Here is a 23,010-nt window from a genome sequence, read left to right as displayed (position 1 = left end):
TAAGAAAAAGATTGTAACAGAATTGCAACAGTAACATACAGTTTTTTTCTCTTTCCTGAGTCCTCTATTTCTCTTGCTCTCTTGTTCATTTTGGGATTGCATTGTGTGATTTGCTACTTATTTTTTAAGAACACTGATCTTAATAATGGGAGTCAGAGCCTAAAATTATGTAAGTATGTATTTACTAGGCAGAAAACATTTCCTGAGCACAAAATGTCAGGGATTAGACTTTGGTCCTGCTGATACAAATGATTCTCAAAGCACACAAGAAGAACCTGATTTCAACTGCAGGCTAGAGAGTGTTTTCATATAATTACATGCACAATTCTTTTTTGAAAGATTTTGTAATATTCTTACTGTCAACTGTTCCAAGAATCTATTGCTGCTGTAAAAAATATTTACCCTAAAACCTAGTGGCTAAAAATAATCACCATATCTCATGATTTTATGGGTCAAAGATATGAGTAGAGATCAGCTAGGGATTTTGTGCTCCAAGTACTGGTGATTGAGACAACACAGAGAGAATTGTGCGGTGAATGAGCTGGTCTGGAGGCTCCAAAGTGGCTTCACTCTCATGCCTGGGACTGCTGGAAGGCTGGACTCAGCTAGGACTGTTGTCCAGAAAGCCTGCAAGTGGCATTTTTAGCTTGGCGGACTCAGAGTAGTGGACCACCTTACATGGCACCTCACGGGTTCCTGAGACAGTGTTCTAAATTTCTTAAGGCCTGTGCCTATAAACTGACAAAGCATCACTTTCCTTCTTTTCTTTTACTCAAAGCCATCACAAGACAGTAGAAGAAGTATTAAACAAATTGCACCCACCTTTAATCCACGACTGTGGAGAGATTTCAAGGTTGTGGTGTAGCCTTTGGACTCTTCAATGTAACTTCTCCTTTGCTCACCATTCAGAAATGGTGTTAAGAAATTCTGTTAATATTTTAATGTGTATCTTGCCAAGATGTATATTTTTGCCCAGTGTATATTATTTATTAAAAAATTAAATTACATTGTGCATTTTGTTTTACAACATTTATCTAAACAATATTTTGTGAGAATTATTTCCTATCACTAGACATTTTCCTAGTGTTTGGTTTTGCATTACTCCTTAATATGGAATAATTAATGGAATAATTCCTATTTTTTGGACAATCTTTTAAACTCTAGTATAAACAATACTGTGGTAAACATCCTTGATGCTTAATATTTGTGAGCTCTTACAAATATTTCCTTGTGTATATCCCTTAAAGTGGAACAACTGAGTTAGAGGCTATGCTCAACCTTTAAGAGTTTTTTAGAAAAATTGCCATTTTTAAGGCTTTTTATAAGAATTGCCAACTTGCCTTTCAGAAATGCTGTATTGATTTGTAGAAACTCTAACACTTATATAACAAAAGTTATTGTCTTTGGCTTGTGCGGGCAATCTGTCTCCCATCTACCACCTAACTGAGCTCTAGTCTTTCTGTCAATCTAGTGAATTGATTCTTGCTGTTCAGAAAGCCACAGGAATCTCTGTCGTTAACCAGCCATCCTAAAACAGCTCCCATCTGTCCATCATTTTCTCCCACATCGCTCTGAAAACCCCAAATTAAATAAACCTGATCATAAAACCTACATGATGCTCAACTATTTAAGTAGATTCTATTTGCATTGTTGCGATTCATTAACTTCTTTGTTTAAAGGTCCACACTAGCTGGCAACATCACTCAGACTAAAAACTTAAGGTTTTAAGAGGACTCTGAAGTAGTTTTACGTGAGCTGTCTCCTCACTACCTCTCTGACTTTATTTCTTGTTAATACTTTCCTCATTTGTTCTGCTTCAGTCACAGTGGCTGCCTCACTGTTCCTCAAATACTCTAGGAATAAACCTACCTCGGTACCTTTGCAATTGCGGTTCCTTTCTCCTGGATTCTTTGTCCCTAGATATGTATAAGGCACACGTCCTCACTTCTTTCAAGTCTTTACTCAAAGGTCACTTTTCAGGGAATTTTTTTTCGGGCTACCCAGTTTAAAATTGCAATCCCTTCCCATCACTTCTCATATCCTATTCTCATATCCTATCTGTGCTTTCTTTATGTTCTTAGTGGTTATCACTCTTTGACATGCTGTATGTTAGACTTTTGAATGTTATTATTGTTTGTTTCCCCAATTAATGTGAGCTCCACGAAGGCAGGGATTTTGGTCACTTTTGTTTATTGCTCTATCCCCAGTTCTAATGACAGCACCTAGCACATAATAGCTGCTCAATAAATGTTTGCTAATAAGTGGTACATACCACCATTACTTCCATTTGCAAGTATGAGAGACTGGACTCACTCCGTGTCACAAAGGTTTTTCTTCCTCTGCTGGGATGCAGCCTGGGTGAGCTCTATTTTCTTCTCTCCTCTGTATTCTACATGGGAACCTCATGAGTGGCACACTTATCTATGCCATTCTTCTCCTGCTCTGAAAGAACTATGCGAACCAGGACAAATGGTTTAAATTTTCTATGTTAGGCCTTAGTACTTCTCACCTGTTAAAATAATATTTCCTTTTCTCCCTATCAGCTTATAGTTGGATTAAATGCAATAATATAAACAAAAAGCACTTAGCACATGGTACATGGCATAATTCATGTTTGAAAAAATTATGTCTTTTAGTTCTCCTTTTCTTCCTTTAGAATTTTTAAGGAAAATTCATTTAGGTAACAGCTCACTAATGCAATAAGGTGGAGTGTGGCAGTAAAAACACAAAAATAATAGTGAAATGTCTGTATTAGCTTCTAATGCAGTGTGAATATAAAACATACCAAGGTAACTTATTCTTCACAGCCTTCAATTTCCTGCCATCTTCTTCCTGGTTGTCTCTTATCTAAGGAAATTATGCTGGTGAATTGCTGAGCGTTGTCTTTCTAAGGTTGGACCTCTTGGGAAAGATCTCTCCAAATGAAGTGCCCAATTCTTTTCTTCAAAGAGAATGTTCTGGTTTGTTCAATGTAGCTCTTTCCCAGTCAAAATGTGACATCTGGATTTCCTGTCTGCTTAGATATCTGCTAGCCAGTTAATTATAGCCTGGGCAGTGTGAAGCAGATGTTTTTAGAACGTCTTTGAAATGGGGCTTTGGGAATCCTTTGGAGCTTGATTAAGGACTGCAGCATGCCTGGGGCTTTCCCTAACTGGAAGCCTGTTCTGCACGTGGACCTGCTGGGAAGCCAGGGTGGTTATGCAGTCTGTGTGCATGAATGTGTGAGCATGCATCTGTGTGCCTGCGGTGCAGATTGATCAGTTCTTGGGTCTTGGGATGTTCACGGGTATAAAGAGAGAAAACCAAAGTTTCTGTAACAACCATGATGGTCTTTCTCAACCCACTTTTGTCCTAACTGTGGCTGCTTATTATACTTAGATTCCTAGGAACTGTCATTTTGTCTGACTGTATCCTTTGCATGTCACTACCAACAATTCATTTTTAATGCTCTAAATGAATATCAAAATAAAGTCAATAAGCGCTCACTTGGGCAGCACATATACTAAAATTGGAACGATATAGAGATGAGCATGGCCCCTGCACAAAATAAAGACAAGAAGATGCTCAAAATATTAATGTTCAAAGTATAAGCTTATATTATTATCTTCTTGAAGTAACTGAATGGATAATACTTTTCATTGCCCTTAAAATTCAGTCAAAATAATCATATAGAAAAATATGCTTTTCATAGTTGCTTTACAATCATAAACTACAACAAAACAGCTGAAGGTTAAAGGTTATGAGTATGTAATCACTATGAAAAGATGCTTAAGAATCTCAGGAAGGGGCTTCCCTGGTGGCTCAGTGGTTGAGAGTCCGCCTGCCGATGCAGGGGACACGGGTTCGTGCCCCGGTCCGGGAAGATCCCACATGCCGCGGAGCGGCTGGGCCCGTGAGCCATGGCCGCTGAGCCTGCGCATCCGGATTCTGGGCTCCGCAACGGGAGAGGTCACAACAGTGAGAGGCCTGCGTACTTCAAAAAAAAAAAGGAGGTATAATGTCAACTTAGGCAGTAGATATTGACAGCGCTTCAGCTTCTTGTGTCTTTATTTAAGAGTAGGTTTTATTCTCCCTTCCTTTTCCCACACTCCCTTCCTCCCAGTTTTCAGAAGAACAGAGTGCCCATATCTTTTATAAGAATCCACACTGAGATGAGATGAAGCAGGGTACGGTTACAGTTTCGTTGTTGCAGGATTTTTGTTTTTCTTTTAAGCAGCAGATACTAGAACCATTGGTAGGTATTAGAGCCACTGGAAGGTACATTTGTACGTTCTAGAGCTATGTGGTGACAAGTGGCTGAGAGGCCTTATGGTGTTGAGAAGTGTCAAGAGTTTGAACTTCAGCTGATCGGAGTGCCCCTACTGAGCACCTAAACTTAACAAGATATGCTTTAAAAACAGAAGATTGACTTCAGAAGCTGCTTCTCACCAGGGTGGGAGGCGGAGTGGCAGCATCTTGAAGGGAACATCTCCTTTCCTAATGTGTCTTAGTAGGTTCTGTTCTTCTTGTCACCTTGTTATGTCTGAGTACCTTCCTTTAAGCACCTCACTCTTCAGGGTTGCTTCCTGTCATCACCACTGCTCTTATCTCACTGCTCTTGCAGGGTAGCTGAGATAAGTACTCAGACGTTTTCCAAAAGGCAAAGGGAAAAATGCTGCTAAATTTCCAAACCTGTGGATTTCCTCCCATGCTTTGATTGTGCTGTAGGGAGAATGCTCATAGCTGATAGAATGCCATGTCATAAAATACCTCCCGATTTTTTGTCATGATATGAAAATATTTGAGAATTCTTTGTCAAACATCAGCAATGTCTTCTCCGGTTACTCGCTGCTTCTCCTCAGCGGTGACCATCTGGCTTAGCACCTTAAGCACTGGACTGTCACTCAGGAACTGGGTTTTAAAGATTGAGAGTTCATCTTCTGTTATTGATACCAGCTGAGCCGCCATCCAAACGTGAATAATAAACTGAACTACTCTGGAAGGTAAAGAACAGTAATAAATTCTTCCCATCATTCTAAAGTGATACAAATATATGATAAATCATGGTGGAGACCAGAGTGGAAGAAATACATTATGAGTCCTTAGGAAGATAGATGTTTTTAATATTTTGGATTACTTTGGATCTGAATGGTTTGGCAGTTAATCCCTTGGGTGTATGTAGGTGTACATTTATGTGTATAATATTAAGCCAGTAGTCCTGAAACTTTTTACAATCAATACCCTCTTATCTAACCCTCCATAGAGACAAATCTCATATTCAAAATATTCTGGTAACTCCAAACTTGTATTTGGCAATAATAATGAATGCATTCTTTTATAAAAAAATATCAGTTTCAGAACTTATGATTATTATGTAATAGCTGCTGTTATTGTGACTGTTACAACTTGAGACAGAGAAGACAAATTTAACACTTTTGTTAATCAATGAAGGCTAATTGTGAATAAGTCTCTGGTCTTGAGGAAATAATCAGCATAAGATAAATAGCTTCTTTCCTAGGTTTTGGGCCTTCACAAGTCCAGGAGCAACAGATTTAAGAGAAATTTGATAAAGCATTGGTAAATTCAGTTTTAGATGCAAGGTCTCTAGGCAAATGTAGTTCTTAAAGAATTAGAATATGATACTGTTCATATATTTTAAAAAATCTTCATGTTACCTGTTCCAGAGACTAAACTATAAATAACAGAAATATTTTGCCCATTGCTGTTATTTACCCTGATAAAATAGCTTTAGGTGAGTTAAAAGAAAGCATCTTTTCTAGAGATTTTTCAGTTTTTAACATGTTTTGTAAAACTATCACAGTCATGTAATTCTCCATTCTTCATGCCTGCTGATCCACAACTGAAAACACTAGAGAGGCCTTTCTTTTCTTTAAAAGAAGCACTACTATATATATTATTCTAAATTTGTGTCCTTAAATTTTAAAAACGTCAGTATCATATCAATTACTGGATTTGTTTCATTTTTAAATAGTTCATTTGCACCATTTATCTATTCCTCATGCAGTGAAATTCTGTGGAGGGAGGGGGCAGTGCAGGCACTGAAGAAACATCATGATCTCAAGTTGAAATATTAAATTATAAATAATATTTATTTCTCCAGAGACTGGTTCCCCAATTACAGCATCATGCATTGGATTAGGTAATTCTAAAACACCTCCTCCGGGGCAAGCAGGAAAAAGTGTTCCAGGATACAATGGTGAGAAATTACCCTGATAACTTGAAATATGTAATGTTAATAAATTTGGTATTTTTCTGTATTTAGTGTGAATCGTATTGCTTGAAACCTACTAGGTGCTTAATAAGTATTTGATTGAGTGAATGCCTTGTATTAAAAATGTCTAACTTTTTGTGATAAATTTTGTTATTAGCCAATTTGATCAAAAGTAAGATTGTAGACTTCTAAGGACATATTCTAAATGATTGTCATAATATAAGGCAAGTTAAGCATATGTATGCAAGATTAACACTTATGGAATACATGCTAGGTACTCTGCATACATCATGCCAAGTACTCTGCATACATCTTTTCAACTAATGCTGAGGTATATTTAATTTACCGATATTATTCCCATTTTAGAGATGAGTTAGCTGGTGCCCAGAGAGACTAAATAACTTTCCTAAGGTAACACAGCTCATTAGGTCCTGAAGACAATGCAAACCATTATGTTTTTTTTTATTTGTTTCTGTTACAAAAGCTGCAGTTTTTCCCATTATATATGCTATCTTTTAATTTAGAAGTGATGATAAAGCTTTTGAACCTTGTTGGCTAAAAAAAATGAATATAAAGAGTAAGGATTCTAAAAAGAAAAATAATTTCATCCTTGCTGGCAGTATGTGACCATGAGAAACACTATCTTTTCCATATTTGTTTTTAAATTATTGGTAGTGATTATAATAGTTCAATAATCCCCTGGATTTCATCTCCTAGTTGTATGTCTTATACAAGGTGACTGGTTTAAGTTATACATTGTTACACAAGTCAAACATTCAACTTCCTTATTTCTAAATGGGAATAATAGTGCTATATGCTTCATAGGGTTGCTGATGGAACACAATGAAGCACTAACATAGCACCTGCTGGTAGAAAGACTGAACTAAGTCTTAGCTAGTAGTGTCATTAATATTTCAGAGAAGCCAGAGGGCTGACTTGATTTAGTCTTACACATTCATTTTACAGACAAGGAAAATGAGGTACAGAAGTTACATTATTTGCATAAAGTCGCACAATTTAGCTTAAACCCAGCATCTAGGAACAGAATATAATTCCTGCATACAGTTTGTATTTGCATGTAAGTTACAAAATTTAGAGATGTGTTTTTGCTTCTCTAATGTAAAAATATTACGTTTTCCTTCTAGGACAATGACTGGTTAAGGATCATTTGGTTTAACCTAGCAGATATATTTATAAAAAGGCATGTAAGATTTTTTTTTTAAGGGCAAAAATAGATACTCTGTGAAGTCAGTGACTTCTCTGGGCATGGAAGGGTGAACGCAGCTTTATGAAATCTTCCCTTTGAACAGTTTTGTCATCGCTACTCCTTTTATTAGAAAAATTGCTTTTGTGTTGAACCATTTTTAGGGGCTGATGACTGTGGGAGATATTAGCTACGTTCCCTTTCAGTGTTTCAGTACCATTTTCATATCCAGCTGTAAGAAAGAGTTAAAGCTTTGATGCCTCATGGAATTTCAGTACAGATGTTTCTCATTGTCTGAAAGCCATTGGCTTACAGACAGCACAGCTTAAACGCTAGAACTAAGGTATTTATAACCAAGAAAATAATGACTTTATGATGCATGATTTTTATGGTTATTCAGAGATTCAAAAGTATAATGTAACATTTAATATTATAATGTTAAAAAGCCATATCCTTTTGGGAAAGGAAAGAAAATCATTTTTGTGTGAAAAACATTCAATGTAATGTAATACTTAATTTCACATTCATTGAGTATCTTATGCAAGGTTATCACTATATATTTTTTCAAGTAATTATTGTACAACACTATGAGAAGGGAATTTTTTCCACTTTTTAGATAGGGAAATGGGAGGGGTAATAGAGCAAGAATGTGTTCCAGGGCACATAGTAAATTGGCCACTGTACTGGGATTTGGGGAGACAAAGATGAATTATCATGGCTTCACCCTTAATGAGCTCACATCTAGTGAGGGACAGATACCTACACCGCTAATAATTGTCAGAATAGAATTTTGAAGCAAAGTACTCTGGGAACACACAGGAGCAATTAACTTTTTCTGGGGATAATGTTCTTCTTTTCTTATAGCATTTTTCAGTAGAGTAACCTGGATGGATGAAGCCACATAAAGGATCTATTAAAGCTTAAAACATGATATATCCTTACTCTAAAGATTACTGCATGTGGATACAAGCTTTGGTCTCTTGAAATCCTTCAGGATTTTAACAGTGTAGCATAAAACACATTGGGATAATATTTGGGAAGGTTAAATTGACCTTAAAGCTCATAAGTGGATATTAAGCCTTAAATCAGAAAAAGGAGTTTGCCAGGCTTTTAAATTCTTTATTTTTATTGTTTGAAATATGTTTTATCTGTGTTTTAACACTTTGTATCCTTTAATTTTTGAAAAGCTGAACATGTTTTTAGTATTTTTGACAGAATGGAGGGGTATTTTTGAATGGATATAAACGTAGATTTTAAAATTACCCGTGTATTTGAAATACTATGTCTTTATTTAAGGGTGATTCTGAGCAAAAATTCATTATCTAATTAAAAATTAAAAACATGTACACTTTAAATTTTCACTTTAGCTTATTTATATATGTTTGTGGTCTCACAGGAATTAAAGGATGCCTTTTTAAAGCTAGAGTTTTGGGAAACTGAATATAGAAAATTCGGAAAATTTAAGCCTTAAGTTTATGTGTTTTTATTCAATTATTTACTTATTTATTTATTTATTTTTAATATTTTACTTTCCAGTTATGATTTTGGATGACAACATGCAAAAACTGAAGGCTCGGTGTTTAGGAAACATTGTGGTAAAGTAAGCAAAATTTGCAGTGCTACTATTTAAAAGAGCAAGAATTGGTATGTAAAATTAAGAAAAAATAGAGTGGTTGCAATGATATTACTAGTGAAGAGGTTCCAGAAAAAGCTTGTAAATTGTTTGAGAATACTCAGTGCCAGCTGTTGTAATTTTAACATGGAAGCCCCATAAAGTGGAACCAATTTAGATAGGACTTGTAAAAAGATAAATCTTGCATCTTTTAAAAAATATTTCTGATTATACGAGTAATGCATAGATGATAAAAGTAACTTAAGTACCAAAAATATAAAGAAGTAAATAAAGTTTCTGTACTCTGACCCTTCAGTAATACAGTGTTAATTTTGTAATATATATGATTTTCCACTTTTTGAAACGCGTTTTAGGTTGTTGGAACAACTTGGTTTAGTCTCATGTATTCCTGTTTTTCCTTAACCCTGTCTCACAAGCATTTTAAATTTTACTCTGCCTTTTAAAAATGTTTATTCCCTTTCTAGGCCTCTTAGTCTTTTTTGAATATTTATGATTATAAATAATGCAGTATCGAACATCCCTTTTGTGTTGTCTTTTCTTCTTTTCTGATAATGACAATAGTATGAATAAATTTCTAAAAGTGTAATTACTGGGTTAGATAATAGTACAATATATAATCCCTGACTCATCAAGTACCACAATTTCTTGCTAGAAGTTTTTATCATTGTTCATTTGATAGACAAAGTGCTAAAATTTGTAGTAAAAATATTCAAACGTACTTTCATTAAATCAGTACTTTAAAATTGTTAAGCTAGCAGAAGCTGAATTAGAAGTTGATTAAGCTGGAGACACACAGTATGTGACATTTTAATAATTGATACAGGTAGCTTTATTGCTTCTGATTAGCGTGATATTGGCATCTCTACTGATACGCCTTAAGTGGTAGAATTTGCCAGAATGAGCTGTTATGAATAAAGAGTGTTGCATATGGTTTTAAAAAAGTTTTATTTTCCAATTTATTTAAAAGAATTCTTATTAATTGGCATTCTCAGGTTGGTATAAGATTTTTCTCAGGTTAATAAAACATTTTAAGTTCTTTGAAAATTAAATGAAAAATAGTTATTTTAAAAAGAATGTATTTTTTCAAGTAGGGATACTTTAACCTTATAAAAGGCTAATTGAGGAGATGCACTTTATGGATATTTTTTCTCAGATTTTTTATTGTTATCAGTAAACATGTGAACACTTTATTACTCTTTTTAATTTACATTTTAAGACATTGCTGGCAAATGGAAAAATTAATACTGAATATACAATTTCTATTCATATTTTTCTGAATCAGAATCCATATTAACATAGAGCTGATTGAAATCTTACCTGTGAGGGGGAAAATTGTTGGGGACAAGAGGAAGGCTTGATAAATGATTAATCTGAACAAGATTGTGGATGGATGCTTAACTAGCTTAGGGAAGCACATGGTTTGTGAGAGCTTTTGAAAGCACTCTAGCAGCTTACACTTTTACATAACCCCTAACTCTAAGTGAGTCATCTATTTCATAAAGCAATGTTTGCAAGATCCCAAAGGTGGCATTTGATGCCAGTAGAGTTTTAAACCCATCATGCATCCTGTCACTCTAATTATCAGTGGCCTCACCCCACATCCATTCAGAAGTAATAAAGCACATAAACTATAATTTTTTTCTCATAGCCATTAGTGTTACTTCAAGTACTTGAAAATAACAGAACTATTTATTGCCTTAAAACATTCTGTGCTTTAGGTTGTCGCCAATTCAGAAAGATTTTCTTCCCTCTCTATTCCTAAACAGGGAATGTTATTGTACAGATCTCGGATTCTGAGATTTCATTATAAATTATTTGATGATACAATATATTATGACATGCAGTGGACTTTGATTCATCCCTTAAGTTAATAGTGAAACTAGGTATTTGAAAATATTATATATATATAATTATATTCAAAAAGTAAGGTAGAGGGCTTCTCTGGTGGCGCAGTGGTTGAGAGTCCGCCTGCCGATTCAGGGGACGCGGGTTCGTGCCCCGGTCCGGGAAGATCCCACATGCCGCGGAGCGACTGGGCCCGTGAGCCATGGCTGCTGAGCCTGCGCGTCCGGAGCCTGTGCTCCGCCACGGGAGAGGCCACAACAGTGAGAGGCCCGCGTACCGCCAAAGAAAAAAAAAAAAAAAAAGTAAGGTAGAAATAATGAGGAAAAAATGTTACCACCAAGACCTCTCTTTTTGTAATAGAACACTCTTGAAACCTTATTTCAGGAGCTCATTTTTATCTGTGAGAGCAAGGATTTCTTTTTGAAACCCTCATCTCCAGTAGCCATTCCAGTCTAACTCACTGACCTGAAAATTTTTCATGCGTCCCAATAGCTGCTTGCAGTATGCATAGGATGTTTTTGTATTTAATCAAGAAAACTTGCTTGTATCCATCTATAGCTATTCTGTATGCTTTGAAGGGACACACATCGTTCATCCAGAATGGAAAATGGCTGATGAATGCTTTTTAAGAGGACATAATAGATACATGTTTAATTGAATTAAGGGAAGGGGAAAAGCACACCTTCTTGCCTTAATAAAAATTAACATGGTTTAAAAAAGCAGTGTGTAATTTGAGAAGAGAATAATTTTTTCCATGTAGACCATATTCTAAAGGTCTGTGATCTGAAAAGCAGGGTCCTTTCCAGGGACCAGCTACCTGAGTCCCCAGAACCAGTTGGTGGACTTTTAAAGGTTTTTGATGAGAGATTATATATGGTTTCCAGGGTTTACAAAATATCTGAAATTCTAATGTTTAAGAAACTTGAAAAATTTATAATCAAAATGAATATATATTTAATTGAAAATCTGTAAACTTTAACATCATAACAACTTCATTGTCAATTTAGTCTTCATAAATTTTTCATTTTATTTGCAAATAATTTTTAGATTGTATTTTCTTACTTCCCATGATTCCTGAGTATGTACAGTGATTGCTAAGAAATAACAACCAATGGTAAACTATAGGTGTGGCTTCTTGCCGTATGATTTCAAAAGCAAAAATATAACCTTTTCTTTTTCAGAAAAAGTTCTAGTTTATATGGTGTACTGCTATATTATACTATCTTTGCATGGATATGAGGTGAGGCCATCAATAATAAGAATGACTCTCTGGGGCTTCCCCGGTGGTGCAGTGGTTGAGAGTCTGCCTGCCAATGCAGGGGACGTGGGTTCGTGCCCCGGTCCGGGAAGATCCAACATGCCACGGAGCGGCTGGGCCCGTGAACCATGGCCGCTGAGCCTGCGCGTCCGGAGCCCGTGCTCCGCAACAGGAGAGGCCACAATGGTGAGAGGCCCGCGTACCGCAAAAAAACAAACAAACAAACAAAAGAATGACTCTGTCCCTAAGAGGCTTAAAACGGAGCTGGCATAAAAAGCTACCGTGGGGAGAGACCGCCAGCCAGAGATACACGTCCATTCTTCTCCATATTCATGCCCATGCTTTTCCTTATTACTTGTATAATAATTAAGTGGAATATTCTTTGAAAGAAAAATATTCCCTAATGCTACTTATGTTCACTAACTGTACCTGTAGTGAGTAGAAAGAATAGAGGGAAAAAGCTGCATAGAATATTTGAAATGTATGGGGTTCAAACTACATTAAAGTAAGTCAGTAAAAAAATTACATCTCACTGTTTTAATCCCAAATTTGTTTGTTTTTTATAAATACAGTTATAGCTTCTTGCTTCACTGTAAAATCTGTTATAAATAGTGTAAGTAACATTTGAAATTATCTTTCTCTGGCAGTTTCTTTAAAATCTGAAGCTATAATCATATTTCTAAGTTTTGCAAGGTACTAAGCATAATGATTCGTTTTATCATATTAAGATGACTCATCCCCAAACCAGAAACAATGATATGTGGTAATTTTGGAAAAACCTCTTGATCCACTTCAGCTCTTTTAACTCCTTTGTTAAGGCTTTCTAGAAATCTCTGTTTTGCTCCTCTGGGGATCCCTAAACTAGAAGGTAGACACTTAAGTGATTCCTAAACTATTGTAGACCCTAGGATGTAATAAACATGAATCTTGCAGTTCTTGTAGATTACTTGCTTTCAAAGGATTTATCTTTCTAGTAGAAGAGCAAAATGCATGCCTGCATAGGAGAAAATTCTTCTGATTTTGAAACTTACTCCAGGCACTTAATTTTGTGGGAAAGTTATGATACCTGAATTGCTATGAATACAAAATGTTCATGAATTTTAGAAGGTGCTTCTGTAATTGCAACCAGAGCTTCAAAGTGCAGAAATATGAGTCAGTAATTTCCAGGCAACACCGTGCAGGGCATGAGAGAAAAGGTTAACTGCAATGCCTTCCTCAGTACAACAGTGCTCACTGTTATTAAAGCCATAGGTCTCTGACTCTTCCTGATTCGTGGGCACACATTTTTCTCTGACCAGACACGGTTGTTGCTATTGGAAGTGCAGCTTGTCTGCCTCCTGCTGTGTCCCACTGGCCTGTGCCCTGCAGGCAGTGATGGGATGCCAGGGAGCTGGATGGCCTTGTCTAAGTGGCTTTTACTCTGGTGCCTGCCGATTTCTCAGCCTCCAGATATTGAACACTTGGTCCTTAATGATGTTTGTTCACATCCTTATAGTTTTGCAGGAGTGATTTGGTCACTTACTGTGCTGCTGTTTGGGAGAGGATCAGTACGGCTTTCCTTCACCAGTGTATCCTTTGAATAAACCAAGGATGTCGTGTAATTGTAATCCCATTCCTTTCTAAATCTCCTCTGCAGATTTTAGTATGATCTTTTATTAGTCTCACAACAACACTGTGCGGTAGGCTGTGGGACAGATACTATCTCATTTTCGACATGGAAATCTGAACATCATCGGCAGTTACACAGCTAGAACTCACATTTCTAACCCAGTTGTTTGTCTGCCCAGAGAGAAAGAAATTATGGCCTAATCAATCTCTTCTGGGGAGATGAAAAGTAGCTTCATAGGAGAATCACAAGTAAAGCCTAAAGACCTTGTGGGAAACACTGGGAGAGCAAAGTTGGGATCTAACTCCAGAATTCTCTAGGGAACAGGAGTTTTGTCTTCAATTTACAGTATTTGTGTTGCAAATGGGGATTCCTGATGCAGCAGTGAGTACAGACCGTCCTTTATCTGGGATTGGAGGCATCTAGGTGTTTTATCTATTTCAGATTGGTCAGGGATGTTTACTTTCCACAGTGATGGGCATTCTCTTCCTTCATCAGCTATTTAAGTATTTCTCTATGATACCTGCCCCCCCCCACACACACACACACTACTGCCGCCTTAGTTATTTCTCTTACCGCTTAAGAATGTTCTCCTTGGAAAGGGTTTCCTCTAAGAGGAACTCCTCATTCACAATTGGATAGTTTGTAACAAAACTCACCTTTTCACTCTGTTTGGGAAGAGTTAGGAAAGGTGTCACAGGGTGGTAACATTTGATCTTGTATTTGAAGGATGAGGATAGGCATTTCCCGACATATTTCTTAGTATTTTCAGAAAATTTCTTCCCTCTGCCAGTCCAATGAATTTTTATGAAGTTCCATGACCTCTGTTGAATCCACTTTCAAACAGAATTTGCACTTCACTTCACCTTGTTGAATGCTCAGTCATTATTAAAACTCTGCTCTGGAGGCCCCTCACATACTATCCTGGTTCTCGTACAGTTGTGATTTGTTTATTTTTGTTCATGATCTTTTTTCCTTGGTCCCTCTTTAATACTGTGTTTGGCCTTGGATTTCTCCTTCCTATCCTGTAATCTCTTCCTGGATATACCCTTGCTATGTTATACTTAATTCCCAAGGTCTATAGGTATATCCAAACTTATGCAGACCTTTCTCACAGATGATATAAAAATCCCTACTGTCCCTGTTCTTCAGAAGTTTTATGCAGATATTTAAAGTTTTGTGCAATAGCTGAGAAAGCTGGTGTCCTGAAAGCTTATTATTTATTTGTTTATTTATTTTGGAGGATGGCTACCTCTACTTGTAATCCTCTAGGCTTTAGTTAATTATAAGAATATAATCTATATGTTACTAATTGCTAGTACCAAATTTTTTTCAGGAAGTAAGAGAAAACACAGATTATCAGGCCATCTTCTTTTAAGAATGGAGATTGCAAACTTAACCAACCTCTGGGAAGTGTAAGATTTCCTTTTCTCTCCAGTTACACCCTTACCAGAAAATGCTAAACTCTTGGTCTCACGTGTACACACTGAATTAGATACATTCTAGGCCACCAGGAAACTCAGCTCACATTTGACACACTAAGTACTAACTCATTTGGATTATTATTGCAAGCACTCAGAAGTCTGTTGTGAAGAGGCAGTGTGTGGTCGCTGGTGAACCAAAATCTTAGATTTGGGGTAGATAAAACGGATGAGACACTTCTTTAACAATATGCCCTTCTATATGCATTGTTCTTCGTATGGGCAGTGTTTTGTGTTTACGGATTTGGATCAGGATATCTGTGTGTCTGTGTATCTGTGGAACTAAGGAACAACTGCTGCTACTCGACCTGGTGTGTACGTTCAAATTTATCTCAGCCCGCACCACCCTCTGTTGTCCCCAGTACAGCCTGAATGTTAGTTGCCATTTATTATCACAGTTGCCTTTTTATTCTTATTGTAGGGAGGTATTTTCTTATACCCAAGCATCTGTTCAAAGAATATCCCCATGAAACATAGAAAGTACTATATATTGTGGTACATTTTTGGGGAACAACTGAAAATTATTTCTTACTTAATATGCAAGCGGAATGCATCTCTGTCAGGTTTATTGTTCTAGTTGTATGTTTTGAGTATAGTAGGCTTCACTCATTAATGTTTCCTCTTGTGGCCCATGTTGGCTTTTGATTTGTCATTTCTGCTTAGCGTCCTCTTCATTTGTTTACCCTCAGCATCCTGTAAATGCTGCTAAATAAATGATTTTTAGTGGTTGCCATAGTCACATTGTATTTCAATGTTTAATGATGATTTTTACACTTGTTATAAAAATATTAACAATTAAAACACACAGATAAAGTGAAATTATATACAAGGTTCATTCGAAAGATTAACAGAAAAATCAGGTAGAAGGACCCGAAGGGATCATCTGCTTCAGCTTGCTGCCTTCCTGGAGGTTTAGTGATGAATAGTAACAGTGACAACAGCAACAGCAACAATATAGCAGCATCTCTGTAGTTTTGGGGTTTTTTTTCAGGTTACAAAATGCTTTTGCATGCATTTTATGAAATTACGGGAGGTCCAGAAACGCTGAGGTAGCCTTTTTTCCTCCATCTTAAAATATTACAAAAAGAAGACCTAGCAAGGGAGGACCTATGGGTAGGCCAGACATAGAGGAAATGGGCAATCCCAGCTGAGCAGCTGGTCCCACTGGCAACAGCATTTTCTGCCTGTCGGAATGTGAGAATACAGTTCAGTGACTCAGAAGTCTAACTGGGGGTAGAAGGTGTGTGATGTTGCCTCATGTTGGCAGTAACCATGTCTACTTCATTTCCCATTTTCTCACATCTGCACTGTGAAGTCACCACTTCACTTGGTGTTTTTTTTGTGAGTACAGGAGGGTAGGGTTTTGAAAATCCTTAAGTTTTACAGTATCTAAAATTCCAAACTATAAAGCATCTAAAAAGTTTCCTGAAAATACACTGAGCGGTTATTTTCATTAGGTAATACTTCCTACAGGGAAGCAATATGAGAATTCATTTGTTTACCTAAAGATAGATAGACAGATGGATGATAGATAAAGATTAAGCCCTTGTTGTGTGTATAACACCTGTTTCATACTACGGAGGAATGAAATATAAGAGGAAATTGATTGAAGAGAACAGATATATGCTACCTTCTACTTTATATGCTCACCTATCTTCATGTGTTCATAGGGGTGAGAAATCTCATAGGTCTGGATGCTCATGGAGAGAAAGAACAGAAGAGAGAAGAGTGAGAGGGAATTCTCAGAGTGGGGAGGCACATTGATTGTGAAGATTAAGGCTGTTTGTGGGATGTTTAATTGGAACATCTTATCACAAAGAGACTGGCAAAGGTGGCAGTTAGTACCTTGATACTTCAAAAAAAATAGATTTATTTGCCTATGGTGGAAGGATATTTCTCTCAAAAAGTAATTCAGTGATGCATTTTTGGTTCCTTTTTGCAGATGTTATGCTTCTTACTGAAACAATGATTGATGCTAATACCTATCTGAATGCCAGATGTGTGTGCCTTTTGTGCGCTTCCCAGAAACCACAGTCATCCCTTCGTGACTTTGCTATGTCATGGTCAGCCACTTCAACCTCAGTTAGACATGATCTGTCCAGTGGATTTAGGTGTTACAATTCAATGTGGGATTTGAATTGTAATTGTCCATCACCGTGAAAAGCTGTTAGTTCTAATCAATCTGTCTTTATTACCATTTTCATCATAATTCTCACTGCTCTGTTTTTATATAAGGTTGCCATTACCACCTGGAGCTTTTTCAGGACTCTGGAAGAATCAGGAGGCATTCAAGCATTTATACTTTGAAAAATTTCCTGTAAGAACTTTATTGTACTTTTGTTTTTAATCATCTTACACACTTCTCTATAGTTCTTGCCTATTAAGTTGAGTGGCTGGCTTTTAGAATCATGGATCACAAAGCAATTTTTAAAGGTTATTTGGACCAGTTTCCAGATCTCAGGGATAAGAATGCCCAAACCTCAAATGTCTGAATAAGTCATTTTAATATTTTTTATCAGTCTCTGGACATAGAAATGTCTCCGTTTCTCTTAGCAGCTTTTTCTGAAATTTAACAGCCTTTCATATCAAGAAAGGTTTTGTTAAATTAAAACTTCTGGGAACTTTCTGTATGATTTCTCACATTGGATTCCTCTGCACAGACTGAGAACATCTGATCAGAACTGGACACTGTCATTAGAACCTCTTTACCTCCTCTCCCCCGGTTATGTGAGCAAACTTTGTTCTGCTTGCCAGAAGTTGTATCTTTTTAAATCCCTTTAACTGTTACTGACATTCTTTCCTGAGTGTCCTCTGAGTTCTTTATTTTATAATATAGATACAGGATAGAGACAGTGTTCCTCAACGCCTAACCTCCAGTGCTCTGGATAACGAAAAGTACCTTTCTGTGTTCTGTTTTATCATTTACCTGTTACTCTGTGGTTTGTGTTTATAACAGCACATAATTGATAACACGCGAAAGGGTCCCACTATCATCTTTCTGCTGTTTCTTCGCTTCTATTTCTTTCCCTGAGAGAGATACCTGGTCCTCATTTTACACTGGGTAAAAAAGAATGAATGATTAGAATTTCATTTTAAGAAAAGGTGAGTCTATTTAGCATTCTATCTTTATTATTTGTGAGCGAAGGAGAGCTAACCTAATCAACTAGACGAATGACAAGAATTTAAATAGCTTCCTTTAGAAAGACATCTCAGGGTTAAATGACCTCAATAGCCAAGATTAAACATGCCCCAAGGGACTGTGGCAGGGAAGATTTGTCAGTAGAGTTGACTCCAATCAGCCCAGTCTATGTGCCTGATGGGCCACAGTCAAATCACCAGAGTACTGATGTGATTAATTACAACCTGACACTGGTTTATAATATGTGCATGTGGTTTTCAACATGACCACCTTTAACACTGAAAGCTCCTTCAAAGCCCCGTAAACCATAGTTTATGATTAAACACTATATGTAGTGAATCTATACTCTGTCTTCTTACCCTGACCTCAACCCTTTCATCTAAGGGCTTAATAACAGCACAGAAGGGTTCTATAACTTGCCCACAGTTTAGAAGTAACAGAGCTGACATTTGGACCCATATATTTTGGCTCCAGAGCCCATGTCTTAACTGTACTCTCTGATAGTAATTGCAGTAAGTGCTGCCAGTTATTCAGGGCTCATGATGTGCCAGGGTCTGCCCTCTTTATATGCCCCATCTCATGTATGCTTCTCACAGCCTTATAAAGTATGGTCCATTACCCTATTTAATAGATGAGCATACTGAGTCTTAGGAAGATTTAGAAACACAAAGAGTGACTCACCTGGATTTGTCCTGAAGCCCATGCTTGTAATACAGGTATTAATGTAACTCAGAAGCATTAGGGGAAGTAATATTTCTTTCTTGCTACTTCTTATTCTTCTTGATTTTTCATTCTATTGTGATATCTGGACCAGTGAAGATGTACTGCTACTCTTGAGTCGATAAAAAAAAATTAAATTTTATACTTACTATTTAACTATATTTCACTGAAGCTCCAGTGCAATCCAAATCTATGTTAACAAACTAGTGGTCTATTTTGTAATTATTCATAGAGAGCTTTAATGCTTTTAAAAATTAACACAATTAAAGAAGAAATCTATCAAAGAACTACTTTGCAATACCAAAGTATACTGGAAATACTGAGCTATTGCTTCTCCATTAAAAGGAAGAAATTGTGTTCATAAGCTTTACAACTCTCAGTTCAAACATTTAACGTGAACATATATAAGAACACTTTTATTCCTGGCTGTTAGGGGAGCAGAGAGATTCTAGTAGGCTTTCAAAATAAAAAATAATTTAATTCCATAGGCTAGTTATGATAAAATTCAAATGAATACAGTAAACCTATTTCTATCACATTTTATATTTTACCAAGCTTAAAAATGATTACATTACCTAGTACCACATGCTAATCAGACATTATTTATTCTTATTTTCAGGGATACTATGACACCATGGATGCTGGTTACATGGATGAAGAAGGTTACATATATGTTATGTCTCGAGTTGATGACGTGATAAATGTTGCAGGTCACAGGATTTCTGCAGGTGCCATTGAAGAGGTATTGATGACTATTGGTCTTTTATCCCAGGTAGTGTTTAGGGACAGAACTGAGCTGAAGTCAGTATTGAGGTTGTCAATATTGAGGTTAAGTCATCCCACTTGGAAAATTTCCAGACCTTTCCTTTGAAGCATAGGCTTGGTTGGTCACTCTGGTATTTCTCTCACCTCACTTTCTCTCCTGTGGATTTTCCTGTTCTCCAAATTCCCCTGATTCCTGCCTGAGTGGTAGAGAAGAATTTTAAGCACTTCCATATATTTGTAATTTATGGGAGAGTCTATATACATTTGCTTCTTGATCCTTGCTACTTGATTGCTTCTAGCTTCTTGATTTGTGCCTGTTGATAACCAGGCACAAATAGTCTTTACTGGGTGTGTGATTTAAACATTTTATTGTACTCTTAAATCCTGAGAATTTTCTTCCAATGTAAATTACACAAAGTCCCCAGAGAGTATTTTAAATGTTTTCAATTTTTTTTACCTTAAAATAGAGTAAAATCCTCCTTTTTATTGTATAATACTATGAGTTTTTTACTTACAGTATAGATTCTTGTAGCCATCACCAACAACCAGGATACAGAAAAACTTCACACTGCCCAAGAATTTCCCCATAATGTCACCTTTTTATTCTGACCTTCCCCACCCCTAACCCCTGGGAACCACTAATTTTTTTTGTTCCTATGTTTTTGCATTCTCTAGAATCTCATATAAATGGAGTAATACAGTATGTAACCTTTGGAGACTGGGCTATTTCATTTCGGAAAGTGCGTTTGAGATCCATTCAAGTTGTGTGTATGTCGATTATTTGTCCTTTTATGTTGCTGTGCAGTATTCCACTGTGTGGATGTACTAACCCATTTATGTTTCCTTTACCCATTAGAGGATATTTTAAGTGCTTCTAGTTTGAGAGAGTTATAAATAATGCTGCCATATACATTCAAGTTCAGGTTTTTGTGCAAAAATTAGTTTTCATTTCTCTAGGATAAATGCCTGTAGTGAGTTTGCTGGGTTACATGTTAAGTGTATGTTTAGGCTTATAAGAAACTGCCAAACTGTTCTCTAGAGCGGCTGTGCCATTTTATATTCCCACCCATAGTGTCTGAGGGCTCCTGTTTCTTCCCATCTTCATTCGTACTCAGAATTGCCAGTGTTCTTCATTTAAATCATTCTAATAGATGTGTAAGGGTATCTCATTGTGCTTTTAATTTGATTGTCTGTAATGACTAAAATGTTGGAAACCTTTTCTTGTGTTTATTTGCCATCCATGTATCTTCTCTGGCATTAAAATCTTCTGCCCATCTTTTTAAAAATTGGGTTGTTTTTCTTATTGTTCAGTTTTGAGAGTTTTTAAGGTATTCTGGATACAAGTCCTTTGTTTGATATGCAGTTTGCAAATATGTATTTTTTTCCTGTCTGTGACTGGTCTTTTTATTCTCTTAAAAGTGCTCTTAATAGAGCAAAAGTGTGTTTCATATTGATGAAGTCTAATTCAGCATTTTTTTCTTTTATAGATGATGATATTTATCGAAGAACTCTTTCCTAACCCAAGGTCATACTTTCTTCTTTGTTTTCACCTAAAATTTTATAGTTTTACATTTAGTTTTATTGTTTTACATTTTGTATCAATTTACATTTACATGTTGAGGATTTTTTTGTATGCAGTGCAAGATATAGGTTGAGGATTTTTTTTTTTAATGTGGATGCCAATTCTTCCATGTGTTATATGTTGCAAAGACTGGACTTTCTCCATTGAATTGCCTTTGCACCTTTGTAAAAAATTAGCTGACAGTATTTGAGTGGGTCTATTTCTAGAGTATCTCTTGTTTTATTGATCTGTGTGTTTATCTTTTCACCAATACTATTCTGTCTTGATACTTTATAGAATGTCTTAGAGTTGAATAGTGTCCACTATTTTCAAAATTGCTCCACTTTTCAAAAATCGTTTTGGATATTCTGTTCCTTTACTTTTCCATATATATTTTAGAATGAGCTTTTCTATAGTTAAAATAAATCCTGCATGGATTCTGATTGGGATTGTGTTAAATCTATAGGTGGATTTGAGAAAAATTGATATCTGGACTCTACTGAATTGTCCAATTCATGAACTTTGTATGTCTTTTCATTTATTTAGGTCTTTTTTGATATGTTTCACTGACATTTTATACTTTTTAGTATGCAGATTCTGAACATATTTTCTTTTTTTTAATTTATTTTTTTATACAGCAGGTTCTTATTAGTTATCCATTTTGTACATATTAGTATATATACATGTCAATCCCAATCTCCCAATTCATCCCACCACCACCACCCAACCCCACCCCCGCCGCCGCCGCTGCTTTCCCCCCTGGTGTCCATACGTTTGTTCTCTACATCTGTGTCTCTATTTCTTCCCTGCAAACCAGTTCATCTGTACCATTTTTCTAGGTTCCACATATATGCGTTAATATACGATATTTGTTTTTCTTTCTGACTTACTTCACTCTGTATGACAGTCTCTAGATTCATCCACGTCTGTACAAATGGTCCAATTTCTGAACATATTTTCTTAATTTATACCTAAGTATTTAGTTTTCTGAGCTATCGTAAATAGAATTTTTTTTAAATTTTGGTTTCCAAATTTTCATTGCTAGTGGATATAGAACTGCTATTGACTTTTATGAACTGATATGTATCTTATGATCTTGTTAAATTAATTTATTAGTTATAAGAGTTGTGTTTATATGTGTGTGTATGTGTGTTTGTATTTCTTGGGATTTCCTATGTGGACAATCATGCTGTCTTTGAATAGAGATAGTTTTATTGCTTTCTTTCCAATCTGATTGTTTTTTATTTCTTTCTCTTGCCTTTTTGAACTGGTCAGAACCTCCACTATGATACTGACTAAGAGTGATGAGAGCAGTTACCCTCGTCTTGTTCCTGATCTTAGGGTAAAAGCATTCAATATCTTACCGTTAAGAATGACGTTACCTGTAGATGTTTCTGTAGATGGCCTTTATCAAATGAGGAACTTTCCTTCTATTACTAATTTGCTGGGGTTTTTTCTTTTTTTTTTTTTATCTTGAAAGAATGTTAAAATTTTTCAAATGCTTTTTCTGCTTCTATTGATATGATTGTGTGGGTTTTCTTTTTAAGCCTGTTAATACGGTGAATCACATTAATTAATTTTCAACTG

At 36.2% G+C, this 23,010-nt stretch overlaps 1 protein-coding gene across 9 annotated transcripts in view; it reads left to right on the top strand.

The window, feature by feature from the left end:
* The window catches only part of ACSS3 (acyl-CoA synthetase short chain family member 3), a 154,553-nt gene that overhangs the window by 113,687 nt on the left and 17,856 nt on the right, over nt 1–23,010 (top strand). For 3 of the 9 annotated variants that reach the window (XR_014017116.1, XM_081249922.1, XM_081249920.1), the window contains 6 exons: nt 6,101–6,196; nt 8,952–9,015; nt 17,474–17,555; nt 19,717–19,839; nt 21,350–21,387; nt 22,699–22,765. Coding sequence is in view for 6 of the 9 variants with exons in the window: in XM_081249922.1 (XP_081106048.1) it covers nt 6,101–6,196; nt 8,952–9,015; nt 17,474–17,555; nt 19,717–19,839; nt 21,350–21,387; nt 22,699–22,765 (470 nt within the window). In the remaining 3 variants the exon portion in view is untranslated. The other 6 variants (XM_081249923.1, XR_014017117.1, XM_081249921.1 and 3 more) reach the window with 6 other exon arrangements.

This window comes from Mesoplodon bidens (genome assembly GCF_964165515.1).
Source record: "Mesoplodon bidens genome assembly, chromosome: 11".
In the NCBI taxonomy this organism is placed as follows: Eukaryota; Metazoa; Chordata; class Mammalia; order Artiodactyla; family Ziphiidae; genus Mesoplodon; species Mesoplodon bidens.
Note: the sequence above shows the minus strand (reverse complement) of the source record. Positions and strands in the feature narration are given on the sequence as shown.